This window comes from Physeter macrocephalus, chromosome 11 (genome assembly GCF_002837175.3).
Source record: "Physeter macrocephalus isolate SW-GA chromosome 11, ASM283717v5, whole genome shotgun sequence".
Classification (NCBI taxonomy): domain Eukaryota; kingdom Metazoa; phylum Chordata; class Mammalia; order Artiodactyla; family Physeteridae; genus Physeter; species Physeter macrocephalus.
The window spans coordinates 56,433,052-56,451,166 of NC_041224.1; the positions used below are offsets into that span (position 1 = coordinate 56,433,052).

An 18,115-nucleotide genomic window follows, 5' to 3' on the forward strand; every position below is an offset into this window, starting at 1 on the left:
TTGCGGAGCACAGGCTCCGGACGCGCAGGCTCAGCGGCCACGGCTCGCGGGCCCAGCCGCTCCGCGGCATGCGGGATCCTCCCAGACCGGGGCGCGAACCCGGTTCCCCTGCATCGGCAGGCGGACGCGCAACCACTGCGCCACCAGGGAAGCCCAGGCAGGTAGATTCTTAACCACTGTGCCACCAGGGAAGTCCCCTAGAACTCCCTAGTTTTCTGCCCTTCTTGTCTCTTGGTAAAGGAGCAGACTGTTCTTCCCTGCATAGGAGTAGCAGGGAGTAAAACCACTTTGGTTTGTAGATCACTTGGATGCTTTCCCTCTGCCTTTGTGCTCCATCAGCTGTCCCTTCCTAGTTTCCAGGAGGGTTAAGGCTTTTGGGGGCCTTAGGAAGAAGCCATGAATGCGAGCATGTTTTAGAGGCTGGGCCTCCTTCACCTGTCTCCCCTGCCCAACCTGTGTCAGAGCTTCTACCTTGTGGGAAATGGCCCTAGCTTAGGAGAGGATCGACATTCTCCACTCCCCGCAAAGGGGTGCTGCTGCCAACTTGCAGAGCTCGTGGCTGAGGGTGAGGACAGGGCCAGGGGAGAGTTCTGAGGGTATAGCAGCAGGAGGAGAGTGAAGGGAGCTGGATAGTACCAGCCCCCCAGGCTGAGATGCCCAGGAGCTGAGAGAGGAAACCCGAGCTCGGGGTTGGAAGAATCTAAGCGTACGGGACAGATTGCTGGAGGAGAGTAACTTTGAGGAAATTGCATAATCTGAGTGAAAGAGGACCAGACTTCAGTTTATGACATCCATTTACCCTGCTGCGGCCACATGTAACAGTGTGAGAAATATACTGCATGGTTTCCCTGCCAGGACGTCACCTTGAAGTGTAATTGGGCATAATAAAAAGAGCCCTTATAAGTTTTCAGACTTATCTTTTTGAACTTCTACAAGTTTCCAACCTTATTAACCTCTTTCTCTCAAGTACCGGCATTTAAGATTTAAAAAATAAGAACCCTTCAGTTTAATATTTTTATGTTCTGCTGAATAGATAGTATATTTATAGCTTAAAAACATTTTTTATTGACTGTTTATGGTTTTGTTTTATACACACACACACACACGCACGCACGCGCGCACACACAGTATAATATTTCAGTTTTGTTATGGTTCTTGTAGAGTTTTTTAAAATAGCCTGCAAACCTCTAATGCAGTTTCCATGGGAAATGTGTTCATCCTACAGATAAACTTGAAACCCATCTGTCCATAAATTGAGACTACCTTTTATAATAAAGTTTGTCCCCTTAAGGTGATTAAAATAAATGAATTTAAGATTATTGCAGGTATTCTTTTACTCATGCTATGACCTGTTCTATTTGTTGCAATAATTGAGAGTTTAATTTAAAGTCAGTATTCTTCTATTTTCTAATTGTCTTGGGTACTTTAAAGGTTTTATAATTTGGATAAGGTGTATATACACAGAGTGAATATTCCCCAAAGCAGTGTAATAAATGGCTTCAGAATGCCCCATAATACCCTTTTCTGTGTAGTTTCCTAGCCTTCAGATGTTCTTCTGGTGTGAAACTATTAAGCCCTCAGAGAGTACTGTCATTTAAATAGCCAAGACCAACTGTCTTATCACACATTAAGTCTTAACTTTCTTATTGTAAATATTCATGACAAAAGAAATTTGATTTCTAACTTAGAAAGTGAGGTCTTTTTTGAGATTTAGTAAAAGGCACAGTCACTTCTTTCCGATGTTTTTGAAAGTCAATACTATTTTATTTCCTTTTATTCCTTCTCCTCATCCCTGTCTTAAGCACTTATTTATTTAATCAAGGTATAATTCACATAACATAATACTATTTACTTATTTATTTATTTATGGCCATGCCATGCGGCTTGTGGGATCTTAGTTCCCCAACCAGGGATCGAACCTGGGCTCTTGGCAGTGAAAGCCCCGAGTCCCAACCGCTGGACTGCCAGGGAATTCCCAAAATTAACCATTTTAAAGTGAACAATTCAATTCAGTGCATTTAGTACATCTACAACTACCACCTCTATCTTGTTCCAAGACATTTCATCACCCCAAAATAAACCCTGTACCTATTAGGCAGTTATTCCCCATTTCTTCCCCTTCCCCTAAGCCTTAGGCGTAGGGTATCTTTTTGAAAATTTGAAATTAAGAAATTTAAAAACTGATAAAATGTTATGAGGTAATTGAGATTTTATAAGACTAGATTTAGAGTACACTGTTCTAATTCAGTAACATGAAGAAATGCATTTCATATACTGATAGTGGAAAAATTAGATCACAAAATTGTATGTACTTTTTGTCCATACACACACTTTACAGCCATCGGGGGAAAAATGAACACTTGGTAGGAGACACACCAAAGTTAACAGTGATTTTGTTCTAGATTTTTTTTTTTTCCTCATTCAAAGGAGGGGGGAAAATATCTTCCCATAATTACACAAAAACCAAAAACCTGTAAATGACTAAAAACTTGGGCCTAAACTTACTATTATAACATAATTACTTATTTCAGGATAATATTAAACTTCTTCCAGATTGAGTACAGTGTTTCTTAGTATTTACTAAAAGAAAAAGATTTGCTGGAGGAATAAAACTATGTAATATTTGTAGTTTTTTAATCCTTCAAGTTATATTGCAGACCAGGAATATCTGTTTCAAGTAAACTGTATTCTAATTTATTTTTCCCTTTAAAAATATACTTTATAGGACTTTCTATTCAAACTATAAAAATGTCATATTTTTGTTAATACAAATCAAATACCACAGGGGTGTACAAATAAAAAGCCAACAGTCTCCCTTCACAATAGTCTTCTCATGTACTTGCCTAAAATAATTGCTGTTAGGTTTTTTTTTTTTTTTTTTTTTTTTTTTTGCGGTACGCGGGCCTCTCACTGTTGTGGCCTCTCCCGTTGCGGAGCGCAGGCTCCGGACGCGCAGGCTCAGCGGCCACGGCTCACGGGCCCAGCCGCTCCGCGGCATGTGGGATCCTCCCGGACCGGGGCACGGACCCGTGTCCCCTGCATCGGCAGGCGGATTCTCAGCCACTGCGCCACCGGGGAAGCCCTGGCGTTCTTCTTATTAGCCTTTGTCATGTGACTTACATGCACATATAACAAAATTGGACCCAACTGAGTAAAAAACTAAAATGCCTTCAGGATGGCCCTAGCAGTTAATGTAATGCACTAAGGAAAGGTAAGGCCCTTGGCTAACTGGAAGAGGATTTTTACTACTGAAAGTTTTCTCATTCAAAAATAGTTAGAGCCCTGTGCTGAGCAGAAAGGCAGAGGCCCTTGGGCAGTATATCACTGTACTCTCCTCTTCTTCCTTGCCATCTCCTGCCCTCCCAAATGTAGAATGAATGTATGTCAAAGATTTATTTAACTCATTAATAAGGGAACCAGCAGGATGGTAAAGCTGATTCCAGGAGCATTTGAGGAATTGAGTGAATGCAGACACTGAAGAATGAATGTTGAAGTAAATTGCTAGGCTAGATATAAAACCCATTAATGTCCTGCAGGGTAGTAAAACCATAGCCCTTGGAGTCTGCCAGACAGATATTATCTCTACCAAATAAAAATCTACAAGTTCACCTGTAACTTCATAGAATTTGGGTCCTAATCAATAGTAAACAGCAGGTCAAACAATGGTATTATAATTAAATATCTTTGGGATAATCATGGTATAATGTGTTTTATTATACACTGAAAGGGCTTATAGTTCTTGATTCACTTTATTTCCAGTTTTGGCTAATTTTTCTTAACAATGAGAAAGGCCGATTGTGATGTATGATTAGACAGGACCAATATAATATAGTAGGGATCAGATCTTGGAATAGCTTGGTATCTTAAACTAAGAAATTTAAACTTTGTTTCAACAACTGTTCATTGAGCATATACTGTGTGCCAGGCAGTGGATTTATTATAATCTTGAGTGTGTGGATGTGCTGTGGTGCCCCTAGGTGGCCCCTCCTCCCTAGGAGGCTGACTAGTGGTTCTCAAGTGGTTGTATTAGGGAATCACCTGGGAAGTTGCTTTTCTCAAAACAGACATGTTCTTTTGTCCTTCTGTACCCACCCCAATGTAGATGTCTCTGCCTGAGTAGAACATATGTGTTTTGAAAAATCTTGTTCCAGGTGATTTTTATATCCCTTCCCTTTTAAAATCATTGTTATGTTTATTGGGCTTAAAATTGAGTAAACAGCAAGCAAAATTGTAATCAGTATTTAAAAAGTTTTCATACCCCTTTTTGCCTGCCGTGTCCCTATAATACTCAAACTAAAGTAATTAATGTCCTGATTATACCCTCAGCAAGAATTACATGCAGTTATCATATTTAGAATTATATTTAATGTATTTGAGACATTAATTTGGGAAGAACTGGGCTTAGTCTTCCGAATTGTATCCTTAGGTTATGCCTCTCACTAAATAAACTGAAAGAGTTGTCATTTATAGTAGTATATGATCTGTATGGTAAAGACGTGATTAAAAAATTAGACTTAAAAATGGTTTTTTTAAAATCTTTTTTTTAAAATGTTTTGTCTTTTAATTTATTTTTTGGTTGCGCCATGAGGCATGCGGGATCTTAGTTCCCCAGCCAGGGATGGAACCCTGTGCCCCCTGCATTGGGAACGTGGAGTCTTAACCACTGGACCGCCAGGGAATTCCCTTAAAAATGCTTTTGTGTAAATGCACTCACAAAGCAAGGATTTGTGATTTCAGTACACCTAAGCAGCCATGGAATTTATAACCTAATCACAGGATGTGGTATTACAGATTAGGGGAGAAACTGGGAAATAACGTGATACAATTGGCATATTGTGTATTTTTCTTTTTATTAGTGTGCCGGTCCAACAAAAGCCCCTGGGTCTGTTTGACTTGTTCAAGTGTCCACTGTGGAAGGTAGGTGACATGCTTATTACTTCACTAACCCAACTTGCTTTTTTCAGTTTACCTTTAAGCTTTATGTCAAAGTTTTATTGATTTGGATTTATTTAGCACCGTTGTTTAGTTATAGCGTGTACGTAATTCTCTGTAGGGCTTCCCTCTCCTAATAGAATCCCTTTGTTCAGTGATGGAACTGAGGAAAATCTAGGGGGGAAAACCCCTTTATATTGATACTCAGAAGAATTAATTTGATGATCAAGACAATCTACTAGTAATATTTTATTGACATGTGGCCAATTTTGTTTCACCTGTTACCTACCCTTCCCTACCTTTACTGACTTTTTAATCAAATCCCAGATATCACATCATTCTTCTGAAAACAAAACAGATAAAGGAATTCCCTCGAAAATGGTCTCACTGTGGAGTTCATTATTTATGCTAAGATGTACCAAATATATCATTGTTCCGTTAAGACATTTTTGCTTTCTAGGAACTCCCAAACCCAGTTCAAGCCTGAGCATTTCCTCCCAGTTCTTGGCTTCAAAATGATGTTACTTAAATACTTTAGTAACTCTTTCTTCTAGCACAAACTCGAATAAATATCAAACTTTGTGTGTCTGGTAGTAGCACATTTATTTCTATGGCTCTTTTAGCTTAGAAAATCTGCTTTGAATTTACTTCAGAAGTTAGTAGCTTAGCAGCAAGGAGGTGGGAAATCATACCGAGTCACACAGGCTGAAATCTATATTGTATTTATTTGGATGGTTTCCCCATCGTTATTCGTAAACCCTCATTGCATGAAGAGAGCATCTTTGTTCAGTTAACTTGATTTTTCACATTTTCAGTCCTGGAATTGAGTCTATTTTTCCATGTACACTTAAGAGTACTTTTGGAAAATGTTAACTGCATATCTTAATTGTGGTTATTGTGGTTTTGAAATCTCTAGGATTTGGGGAACCTGAAAATACTTTGTACAGATAACATTTTTTTAAAAAAAGAAGAAAAGTAGAAGCACTTAAATTCTGCACTTGAAGAGACAGATTCCTCTCCTAGATTTTGAGAGGTGAGAATTATAATGCAATAAAATTTATATAGTTCTATCCTCCAGTTGTCTCATAGTGCTTTACAGCCTAAATCTGGAAGGTCATATGTCAACAAAAAGACCTGACATACTCTCAAAAAGTGAAGACATGAGTGTTCTTAACAGCAAGCAACAAACAGTTCTCTAAGTAGGTATTGGAAAAATAAATTGAAAATTTTCTAGGCTCTGTAGGTAGTATGTTTCCAATGGTAAGCAATCTTAAATTTGGAAATCTGGCATGGTTTCAGAGAAATATAATTAAGTAGATTACACAGATAATGAGAGTAACCTGCATTTGGATCTTCATTTTACATAGCTGATTGGCTAATTTTCTTTTGCCATGTAATCCTGGGTGTTGATTGCGAAGAATGACGATTTTTTTAGTAATTTAGACCACTTGTCTTTAGGGGAGTCTTAAACTGAATATTCTTTCAAACTAGGAAATGTACTTTATCAGTAGTATATTTGAGTTATATATTGTATTGGTCTTCATGACACCGTCCCTTTTAAGTTATTTTTTCAATTTTTTGTGATGGTTGTTAAAAAATCTGTTACATGTATATTGACACGTTTCCTTTTTAGACCAAATTGGTTAAAATCTAAAACTAGATGAGGGAAATATTTATTTTTATGTGGTAGTTTATACATGACTGTTAACTTCTGACATGTATTTGAATATTAGCCAAAACATTGCTAATCTTTTTTTTTTTTTTTTTTTTTTTTTTTTTGTGGTATGCGGGCCTCCCTCTGCTGTGGCCTCTCCCGTTGCGGAGCACAGGCTCCGGACGCGCAGGCCCAGCGGCCATGGCTCACGGACCCAGCCGCTCCGCGGCATGTGGGATCCTCCCGGACCGGGGCACGAACCCGGTTCCCCTGCATCGGCAGGCGGACGTGCAACCACTGCACCACCAGGGAAGCCCTGAACATTGCTAATCTTAATGTTAGCAGTAATACACTTCTTACTTTATCACTGACATTTATTACAGTAAACCATGGAAATATCTAGTACATTTGGAGGCTACAGTATGGTGGCTAAAGGAACTATATGTACTATTCATTCATTCATGCATTCTGAGCCATGGATTATTTAATCACCTAACAATCCATGAGGTATAAGTACTGTTATCTCTGTTTTATAGATGAGAAAACAGAAGTAGAGAGGTTAAGTAACTCACCCAAGCTCACCAGGCCAGCATGTGATGATGCCTGCTAAAACCCAGGCTGTCTAATTTTTGAGTTTATACTCTTAATCATTATTTTTATTTTAACTCAGCCATATATACAATGGAATTAAAAATTCATTTTAGTCCACTTTTGTGAACAGAAGACCCTACACACAAGTCTTAGTTATGTTTATTACAGTGAAAAAAAGGGGGGAAACGTGATCAAACTCTGAGTTGAGGTTAGTAGTGCCTCTGATGCTTCCAGGTTTCCTGGGGTAGAGTGGCCAGGCTTGGAGTTGATCCTCCTTACTTACCACAAACTATCCTACTTTCCCCAAGGTAAGTGTTGCTCCTTGTACAATTAAGGCATATCATGACAAAAATGTCACCGTAACTCTCTGAGCAGGTTTACTTTGGCACTATTTAACCGACATTTGTTTTGACTGTTCTGAGTTTACAATTAGGCCTTACCGTCTATAAATTGGCAGCTTTCTAGGAACTGGGAAGTTTTTGTTTTATGAGGGTCTTCAAGTAGTGGTCAGTTATGGCATTGTACAGTATTTAGGTGAAGGTGTAGATGAACCCTTATTTCAGTTTCATTTTGCTTTTTGTGATAAAATGATTTAGTAAATTTGAGTTGGAAAGTGAGTTGGAAAGTGTTAGAAAATTTTTCTGACTGTAGTCAACCTTTGATTATCTTTGCCTATGTAGTAAGAAATAACAGTTTATATAAGCTTAAGATAATTTCTGTTTTGTTTGGATTTCTTTTAAACAAACTGATTTCCATATTAGTGGAGTGATTCAAATGGCATTCAAATGAAAGATCTGAAGCCATATTGATGAGAAAGAGATGGGAGATTATCCTGTTTCCATATCTGACTCTCATGTTTTATATTAAGCAGCAACCTAAGCAGAGCCTACCGCCCTGTGGGCAGTGATTGAGTAATTTAGTTTGCAAAGCTTGTCTTGGATAATAGCTGAGTTGGGAGTTAGCAGCCTAAGAAAACTTAAAAAAAGAAAAAGGCTGTAGCAAAAGTATCAGCAAAGGAGTTGATAAGTGATAATATCAATGGTATTGAAACTGATTTGCATAGATAACGCCTTTCCTTGCCTGGTCCTAGTCTCGTATATAATAATAAGTTGACTGTATTTGATTGCAAAAAAGGAGCATATTTTAAGTACTCAGCTTAATAAATCACTAAGTGATGAATGCTCTTACAGGATTGAATGCTCTTTATTAGAAGGAATTCTTTCTTATTCTGATTTGATAACCATCTAATTTTATTATCATCTCCTGCTACTTTAACTTCCAAAGCAATATTTAGATTAAAATGTATTTTCATTTGATTTTTGTAAGGTATGTGAATGGCCATGCAAAAAAACATTATGAAGATGCACAAATACCCTTAACCAACCATAAGAAATCAGAAAAGCAAGAAAAAGCTCAGCACACAGTGTGTATGGATTGCAGTAGCTACAGTACATACTGGTAAGTATTAATATTATCTGAAAATGATATTCCTTTACTATGTGTGCGCAGGCGTTTTCTCATCTTCCTCGCTCTTTCCCCTCCCCCCAGTCTCTAAGCCAGTGGGGACTCCATTACTGGCTTTTAGTCCTGTTGGAATTCACAGAGGACTGGGGCTATCAGGAATGCTTGTCCTTATTCATTCAGATGTAAATTTGCATTGCCCTTTCAACCTCTAGCTCTCCTCTTCTTTCCCATCCCACTAAGGTTCAGGGAAATGAAAATTATTTGTTGTTGTTCATTATAATTCCTTTTCTTTTTCTTGTTTTGTTTTTAATTGAAGAATAATATGATAAAAACCCACATTCCTACTGTCCAGTTAACGTTTTGTTATATAATCTTAAATTTTTAACTTCTTTGTTTAAAAAATTATTTTGACAGTCTCCCCTGTCCCAACACAGTTCCACTCTCCTCTTCTACTCTGTAGATAAACATCAAGAATTTTGTGTGTAGCCTTTCAGGCTAATTTTTTTTTAAGTGTCACATCCTTTAAAAGGATATTGGAGGCCCTGTTCTCTCTTTGTAATATACTATACATGTCTGTTTCATATAAATGACAATAAAGTAAGAATTTTTCTGACTACTTTGAACAGGTTATTCAGGTTACAAGTGATGTCTAACAATCCATATCCATTCGGTATGCTCAAAGAGTCAGTGTATTTTACAGTTTTAACTTCGGCGTGAAGCAAATTTCTTTCCTTGACTAGTAAATTATGAATAATTCTTTACAGTTTTAATCATTTTACTGAATTCGAAAGGTTTTTGACATTGAAAGGAAAAAAAAAGCCATTTAAAGGAGTCCTTTTGTTTTTGTTTTTGCCATATAGCCCTCAAATGTTACATGAAGGCAGTACTGGGCAGGGATGGGGATTTAAAGTCCAAATACTGCTTTTGATTCACACTTTCTGCTGAAGTTGTGTGCTAATCCTTTCTACATTATCCTTAGCTGCTTGTTGTATTGTAGAAAGGTGTCCCATCAAAAGGAAGAAAAAAAGGTCAGTGGCTTACCAAGTTTACATTTTTACATGTTTAACATTATTACACTGTGGCTATTGAATAAAACATTGTAAGGTTTAGTCCTGTAGATCACTAGTATTTCAGTGATCCTTTGTGTGGAAGATGTCCGGACATGGAAGAGAGACAAGCTAGAGGTACATGAAGACATCAGTAAAGGTGAAAACCTTGGGAAGATTTTCTGAGCCCAGCGCTCAGTTTATTATTATTTGCTCTCATAAAACACTCCTTCCTACAAAAGTTAAGCATTAGCCAAGCTGGTAAAGTGTTTTCATGAGTTTCCCCGCCTTTCCCTCAGGACATTTATATACTAGAATGACACAGCTATCTAATTGACAGAACCATGTGTTTCTGTAAGGTTGTAAGTATTTCTCTTTCAACAGCAGGAATTAAGATCATTCTTGAGGCATCTGTCCCACAGTCATCATTGCAGGTCATGTCAACCTGTATGCACCAGATGTTGAAAACGTTCATTATTCTTGATTTTTAGTTAGCAATGTGCATGAAATATTTAGTGGGGAAATTTGGAAATAGAATTAAATCTCTGTGTGCAGTGGGTTTTCTTGCTGTTGGTAAGATTATGAGGAAATAGTAACTCTTTGAGGAAATTTAAAGAATTATCTTGGAATTTTCTTAATGGAGTGGAATTATATTCGTAGGTCTCTTTAAAAATATAGACTGTATACTTTAATGTCTTTGTATATTGCATTTTAGAGGAATACCTTTATTAACTAGGACTGGAATTTAATGTGCTTTATATTGGTATAGTATGCTAAAGTACAAGTCATTGCACGGCTGAATTGGAATTAAATGGCAGATCTTGGACCTTGGGGGAATATACACCATGGCAGGGGTTTCTTGGACGGTTGCCAGTCTTTTGTGTGAAGTTATACAGAGCCGCAAGTGTGTGGACTCTGAGAGCTGCTGAAATGCAGGAAGGGAGCTGCAGCTGGTCACATAACCGTGTCATTTGTGGGTTTAGAACAAAATGCCAGGGAATCATCCTGTAGCATTACACTGACAGCCTAAAAGGAAACTGTGTTGTAGTAAGCTGATGAAGCTGTAGTTTAAATTACCATTTTCCCCACACCTCACTATGATTAAGAAACAAAAAAGGATTTCTTCTTCTGTATGCAGTGTGTGTGTGTGTGTGTGTGTGTGTGTGTGTGTGTTATTTTCCAGTGCACCTTATTAACTTCACTTCAGTTTGTAAATTTTCCTTGTGTGTAAATTTCTTGTGGTTAGACTAATTGGTTTACTTTAGAGGTGTATTAGGTTTAACCTATTTGATTATTAATTATTATGCTTGTAGTCAAAATATTTTGACTGTAGCTAATGTTAAGGCTCCTTTTCCATGTGCTCTGTCCTCTGAAGAAGTTGAAACATGCTCTGAGGCTTACAGTTTTTCTATCCTTATTTTCCCTTTTCCAAGAGTCTCTGCCTGGTCCTGTCTTTGCATATCCTTTATGAGGTCATCATTGAGCACTCCCCCCTCCCCCAACTAGCTCCAACGGTAGCTGGATGTAATCTCCCCTAAACTCAGTCCTTGGGATACTTATAATTTCCTGCTGCATGTTAGTTATTTGTAAATGTCCTTGGGGACTGCAGGAACCATATGTCAGATCTTTGTATCGTCCACAGTACTCAGTGTGTGGTGCCGAGTAGGCAGTAGATGTTTGAAAGACTGAATTTTGTTAACTGTTTCCCCAAAATGGGGAAGGTTGTACCAAATCTATACTATTGTGCCCTCCTGATCCTTTCGGAAGGACTGAAGAGCTGCAGAACCCTTTTCCTGAAGAAGACTCAAATCACAGCATATGTGAGCTATTCCATTTACCTCCCGAGAGGGACACCCTTGTAGAGCAGGTCCTTTCGCTTCTGATATAAACTGGGCGTCCAGGAGAAGCACATATTAACCAAGCAGAACATAAAACGGGTCATTATTTCAAAAGAGGGAGAGAATCATTTTGGTTTGACACAAACCCACTCCTTTAGGAGACAAATGAAGATTTTAATAAAAATGAAAATCTTAAGATTTTCACACAAGGGCAAGTGTTCAGATTATTGTGTGTGTGTTCAGTAATATTTCCTTTCCTCCTACCCCAAATTCCCTCCCCCAGTTAATACAAATGGAATTGTATGTAGTATACAGTATTGTATCAAAAAAAAGATTAAAATTGATTGAGAAGAAACAAAGATTAAAATTAGGAACTTTTATTTGACATCTTATGTAGATAGACATTTGGAGTTAATAGATTTAAAATACTGAACAGATAATTTTTGACATCTGACATAGTCTTGTCAACTTATCAACAATAGCTGAATTTCTGAGAATTCAAAAGTATGAAAGGAGTATTAAAACTAAATTACTAGAATTTTTCCTTCCTGGCAGGGTAATGTTTTAAAGCACTCCTTCAAACAAAGAAATATTATGAAATGTGAGTCAATTCATTTGTCTAGAAAAAAGACTTGTATTTTAGATTTTAAACACCTATAATAAATAGCAGTTTTAATTAAAACTAATAAAAATAAAGGTTTTATTTGTGGGTTTAAATGGATGCTGAATCATTTTCAAAGGCAGTTGTGATTAAAAATTAAAAAGGGGAAGATTTTTTGTTGACTATCCTTATAAACTTTTTGGGCACAAATTTTCAGTGTTGTAAAGATTAGAGAACAGGAAGAATTTTGTTTATTTAAAAACAGTATTTTGAAGTTTTATTAAAAAGAAACTTTTTAGCACGTGGTCTGAAAACAAAAGACTCTTTCTTAATAAGCTGGTACTTGTCTGCTTTTAACAAAGGAAATGAGTTTTCTCTGCAAGTATTCTAATTTTCCAAAATTGGCTTAGTTGATGGCCGTGCATTAGAATTGAATAAAAGAGAATTTTAAAATAAGCTTGTTTTCTAAAACAGTTCTTTGGATTTAACTTTTGTTGGTTTGAAATAAATGAAGTCACTGGAATATCAGCTTTTTTTGTTTTGTTTTGTTTTTTGTTTTCTGTAACTATATCTGTCATTTATAATAAAACTGGAGGTCAAAGTTTACTCTAGGTGTCATATTATGATGTTATCTATTATACAAGGGAGTGAAAAGGAATTTAAAACTTAATGATCGATTTGCCATTGCCCTTTCTTGAGGGGTACTTTTTGCATTAAAGTTTTTTGATTTTGTTTCTTTGGTATTAGTATTATACATGACTTACTGTATAAAGATTGCCTTATAGCCAGTAGATTAAAGGACTTGTTCCTTTACTGTTGCATAAAAAAATCAGGTTCATTTGTATGATGATTGCTTCTTGTTTCACGTGGGTGAAGAATGATTTGGTCTGGGAATATTTTCTTATTGCTTCAAGAATATGATGTGGAGACTTATGACTTGGGTAGCTTCAATAGCACTTACAACAGGAATGGAAAAAGCTTTAGAATTTTAAAGCTGAGAAAGAGAGAGAGATTTTCTTTCTTTTGAGTGTGACATCTGCGCCATGTAATATGGTAGCAGTTGAGCAATTAAAAGTGGCTAGTGGGACTGAGGAATTGAATGTTTTATTTTATTTTAATGATTATGTTTAAATTGCCACATGTACTGGTAGCTACTATATCAGACAGTGTAGCCTCACACTTAAAATTTAACATTGAGTATATTAATATTATGAAACTTTAAAAACCTTTAGACAAAAATCTGATAGAAACTCCAAAAAGAAAATAAGTCAATTTCACTAACTAAAATAGTTGTAAATAAGTATAACTTAAAGCAAATCTAACCGAGTAAAATGAAAAGAAAAATTATATAATTACTGAGTTAATTTCACTAGTCTGCCAAACATATTCATTTTAAAGGGAATCCCAGATTATTGTATCATTAGAAGCAAAAATACATTTATAAATAAGCCATTTCTGATTTTTAAGAAACTAATAACATTGAAATAAAAGGAAACTATTAAAATATGATAGTCCCCACCAAAGAAAGCAAACATCATATGCAAATTGATGAAATACTAAAGCTATTTCCATTAACATCAGAAACAAGACAAATACTTCCTATCATCATTTATATCATCGTCACTATTATTAAACATTGCTTTGGCAGTTCTAGCCATTGAAATAAGACAGAATAAATTGTTGGTATAAATATTAGAAAAGAACAAATTATTTCTGCTTTCAAATTATATAATGCTGAGAAGACTCAGGGTGACTGTAGTAGAAAACAAGTAGAATTAATAATTTTGAGATGGTGATACATAATAAATATGCAAAAACTAATAGCTTTCTCTTCATTAGCAGTCATTAGTTAAAAATGGAAATGACCAAACAAAAAAACAAACATTCAACATAATGACAAAAATTATAAACTAAATCTAGGAATAAGTATTACAGAAAGATACAAAGCAAAGATATGGATCCTTTGTGAAGAAAACCTGACATTGTAAACAGTTCCTTTCCCCCTCAAATTTTTACCTTCAAAAGTTTTCCTGGAGACAGGGTCTGATGAACATGATGGTCCTCGAACATAATGTGCTCAACATCCAAAAAAATCAAAATAGCGGATATGTTGCTTTTATTCAGTACATAAATATTCATTGAGAACCAGCTGTATGTTAGGAACCTAGTCTTTAGTGCAGTGGTCTCTAAAATAATGCACTTGAAGGTGTGGGAGGAAAATAGCAGAAATTTTATTAAAACTTTTTATCTGGCAAAAAAAAATCATTGGCAAATATTTAAAATACCTAGTGCCAGTGGTCTGTAGACTAGGTGGTTATGTGTCATGAACCACACACGGAGTGTCCTGAATCAGCTTCATGTGTGGCGTCCTCACCCTTGTTCACTTTTAGCATTGTGCAGTATGTTAACAGTTTTTGTCTGCCTAGTTACGTGGATTTATTTAATTTTACCAAGAATCAACCCTCTTCAAATGGATACACATTTTAAAAGATATTTTATGAGAAAAAATCCTCCAAGGTAATAACAGTAACAATAGTAAGACAAATACTGGTGAACAAGGAAAAGGTAAGCTGACATACACTCCTACTCTGAGCTTATCAAATACATTACAAAGTAAAAATATCGGCTATCTAATAAAAACACAAACTAATCAGATCTGATAAATTGGACAAAAAGTTTGAGACTGTGTGAAGTATGAATTTATATCCATTATCATTAATGTCAAACCTCACCCTATGTATATATTGTACTTTGAGATACTAGTTTAATAATGGTATGAAGACATTTAAAAAGTTTATTTCATCTCTAGCTCATTCTTCTAAAATTTTTCTTTTTTATACTATATGCATATTAATTTAGATTTACTTGCATATATAATTAGTACAAACATGTAAATGTGTTGGGGGTGATGGATGCTCAGTTTTGTGGCTTATTTTTTATATGATTAGGAGCCATTGAAAATAATTTGAAGATTTCGTCTTAGTGGACTGGTGTTTTTCCTTTTATAATTAGAGAGGGCATGAGGCGCAGGCTGGAAATAGGAAGGAAACAAGTGTTTCTAAAATTAGAATTTTTAAAAGGAGGTAAACCCACATTAAATTTTAGGACGAGAAAATGATTGAGCCATGCTGCATGTTTTAGTTTTTGGAGAATGGGGAAAAAGTACAGATAGGGATGACCAAGTACGGAATATTTTTTGCTGTTAAACAAGTGAATGGTGCTACATGGAAAATACTGAGGGAGGGTAAGGGAGTTGGTGGTGTATGGAATGAAAGCTTAAATTTAAACATAAAGCAGGTAACACTGAAGTGAAAGGGAAGATTGGGAGGGAAAGATGAGAGAGAAGAAAATTTAGGTAAGGTCGACATTGCAGGGACCATCAAATACTATAGCTTAATTTGGCTACAGATATATATGCATTTGAAAGTCACTGTATTTGGGGGGGGCGGAGGGGGATATCATACTAAAGGAAATAACCAAGGTTTAGAATAAAATATTAGTTGAGATGGAGGAGGAAAAAGATGGGTTTGGGGGAGATTATAGAGAGAAAAATATTTAGAGAGGATTAGGCATGATTAGATGCTAGAAATTAGAAAAAAATCACAATCTTAAAAATGTACACATAAGGAATCAATGTAATGAAGAAATTGTACAGTTTTGCTATTTATTAGAATAAGCAGAATTTGAAATAACTTGAGCTGTGATATTATCAGTTTTTTACCCAATTATAATAGTAGTATAAATAATTGGTATTTTTTATGAAAATTTACCTGCTACCTGCTACATGTTCTTTCAGTGCAAGGTAGTAAAATTAATTGTGTATCTTCTGCTCTGAACAGCAGTATATATATAATACCCTACTCTACATTTAATCAGCTTATTAACTATTGGCTTGAAGTACTTTAAAACTACTTTAGCATCATATTTGGTTCAAGGAATTTGGTTTGAGACTAATTTTTACATAGCTAAGATGATAGTATACTTTGTCTCAAGGTGTTAGAAGTAGAGAAAGATACCAGTACCTTCTCCTTCCTTGCCTTTTTATATCTTATTTCCTTATCTAACATCTCTAATATGTTGCCTGATATGACTTCTAAGTATTTCTTTTTGTCTTTAGTGTTCAGTTTACTTAAATTTCCTTAAACAGTTCTTTCTTTTTAGTAAATACAGAAGTAAACGTTTTCCTTGTCTGACAAGTAGTCTGTTAGAGGTAGAACTCATCTTTACTTGAAGAATCACCTAAAATCACTAAATTTAAACTTGCTTAAGTGTTAATATAATAGCCTAAAAGTTGGTTGTGTAATATAGGTAGTTCCTGACTTTTGTTTGCTAGACATGTGAAGTCCTATTTATATGAAAAGATGCCAAAACCTGGACCTCAGCTCCAATTTCTCAGTAGAAAGAAGAAAAAGAGGAGTAGAACTTTTTATATTATTTCAGTTAGTTTTGGGAACCAGGTGTATTTTCACCTTGCAACATTTAACCATATTTTATAACAATATTTATTTCAAAATGGGAAATGCATTCCAAGTTTCAGAGGAGCAATCTAGAAGCTTTGAAACACAGCCTACAAGTTATGCACTTTTTTGTACTTATTCTGGTATAATCTCCTTGAAGGGAAAACTAAGAATAGTGGCAAATTTTATTTTTTTTCAGGTGTTAGAGGTAAGCATAATACTGACCTAATACCTTCAACACAATTGTAAACCAGGAAGAGATTTTTAGAACTTGTTTACTTTAAATCCTTCTTATTGCCTTGGGACTTTTTAATATCAGTATTAGTGGGATAGTTTCCAGTTTGAAAGCAGCATCTCAGCTAAAGACTAAGGTAACCAGACAACATTTAAATTCTTATTTACTTCCTACTTTTTTATTTTCTTTTGACCTCTGGGTCAAGGAGGAAGAAGAAATCAGAACAGGGGATGGGGGCAGCTAGAGACGGGTGTGCTGTGAGGCAACCCTGGTTACACAGCAAAAGGAAGCTGACATTTATTGACCCTCTACCACGTGCCAGGCGCCCCTGGACGTTTTGACCTGTGGAAGCAGGTGCTTTCCTTTTATCATCGTCGTCTCATAACGCTTGTATAGTGCGGTGAATTCAGACAGGACAAAAGTTAGAATCTTAGAAGTAAATGTCCTTCATAGTGACTGTTAAGAAGATCTAAAATTGACTCTTGGCAATAGGACAATTGTGAAAACTTAAAATTTTTTAAGCCAGTGAGAACAAATTCAGCCAAAATAAAATTGATTTCTTATAGTTCATTAAAGATATATTTATTACCTCTTTATAATATTGGGTAGTAGTATAGTAGAACAGCTAGTATCTTAGATATTTTCTAGGCTAGCAGTGCTGTGCAAGAGAAATAATTCGTCACATATGTAATTTAAAATTTTCTAGTAGCCACATTAAAAAAGCAAAGACAAACAGCTTGATTAATTTTAACTGTATATTTTATTTAACCCAGTTATCCAAAATATTATCATGTCAACATGGTAATCCATATAGAATATTAGACATAGTTTGCATCATTTTTAATATGAAACCTTCAAAATCCAGTATGTATTTTACACATACAGCACATCTCCATTCAGATGCTAACTTTTTGTCAGAAATGCTTGATCTGTATTTAGTCATAAAAATTGCAGTTAAAAATGTAGATTCCAAACACTATTAAAAATTTTCCAATAAATGAATAAAGTACCAAAAAACCCCATTTTCTTTAATACTTGGCATCTGTTTTGACAAGACTGACTCATCTGTTTTAGAATAATTGAGTCCGAAGCAAAAGCATATCAGTCTCAAAACTGTATCTAATTTAAGTAAATCCACTAACCCTTGTAACCACTCAGTATTATCAACATCAAATTCAAAGGACCATTATATAAACTGAAAATCAACTCCAAATTTGCCCATATCAACAAAGCATTCTTCAATTTTTTTTTTTTTTTTTTTTTTTTGTGTGTGTGTGTGTGTGTGTGTTACGTGGGC

The 18,115-nt window shown here is 35.7% G+C and overlaps 1 protein-coding gene across 2 annotated transcripts in view; it reads left to right on the forward strand.

The window, feature by feature from the left end:
- The window catches only part of USP3 (ubiquitin specific peptidase 3), an 81,827-nt gene that overhangs the window by 2,616 nt on the left and 61,096 nt on the right, over positions 1-18,115 (forward strand). Inside the window, exons 2-3 of one of the 2 annotated variants that reach the window (XM_028494905.2) lie at positions 4,857-4,917; positions 8,504-8,635. In XM_028494905.2, the coding sequence (XP_028350706.1) occupies positions 4,857-4,917; positions 8,504-8,635 (193 nt within the window). Of the gene's footprint in view, positions 1-4,856; positions 4,918-5,857; positions 5,966-8,503; positions 8,636-18,115 lie in introns of those variants that run through there. The other variant, XM_007111004.4, reaches the window with a different exon arrangement.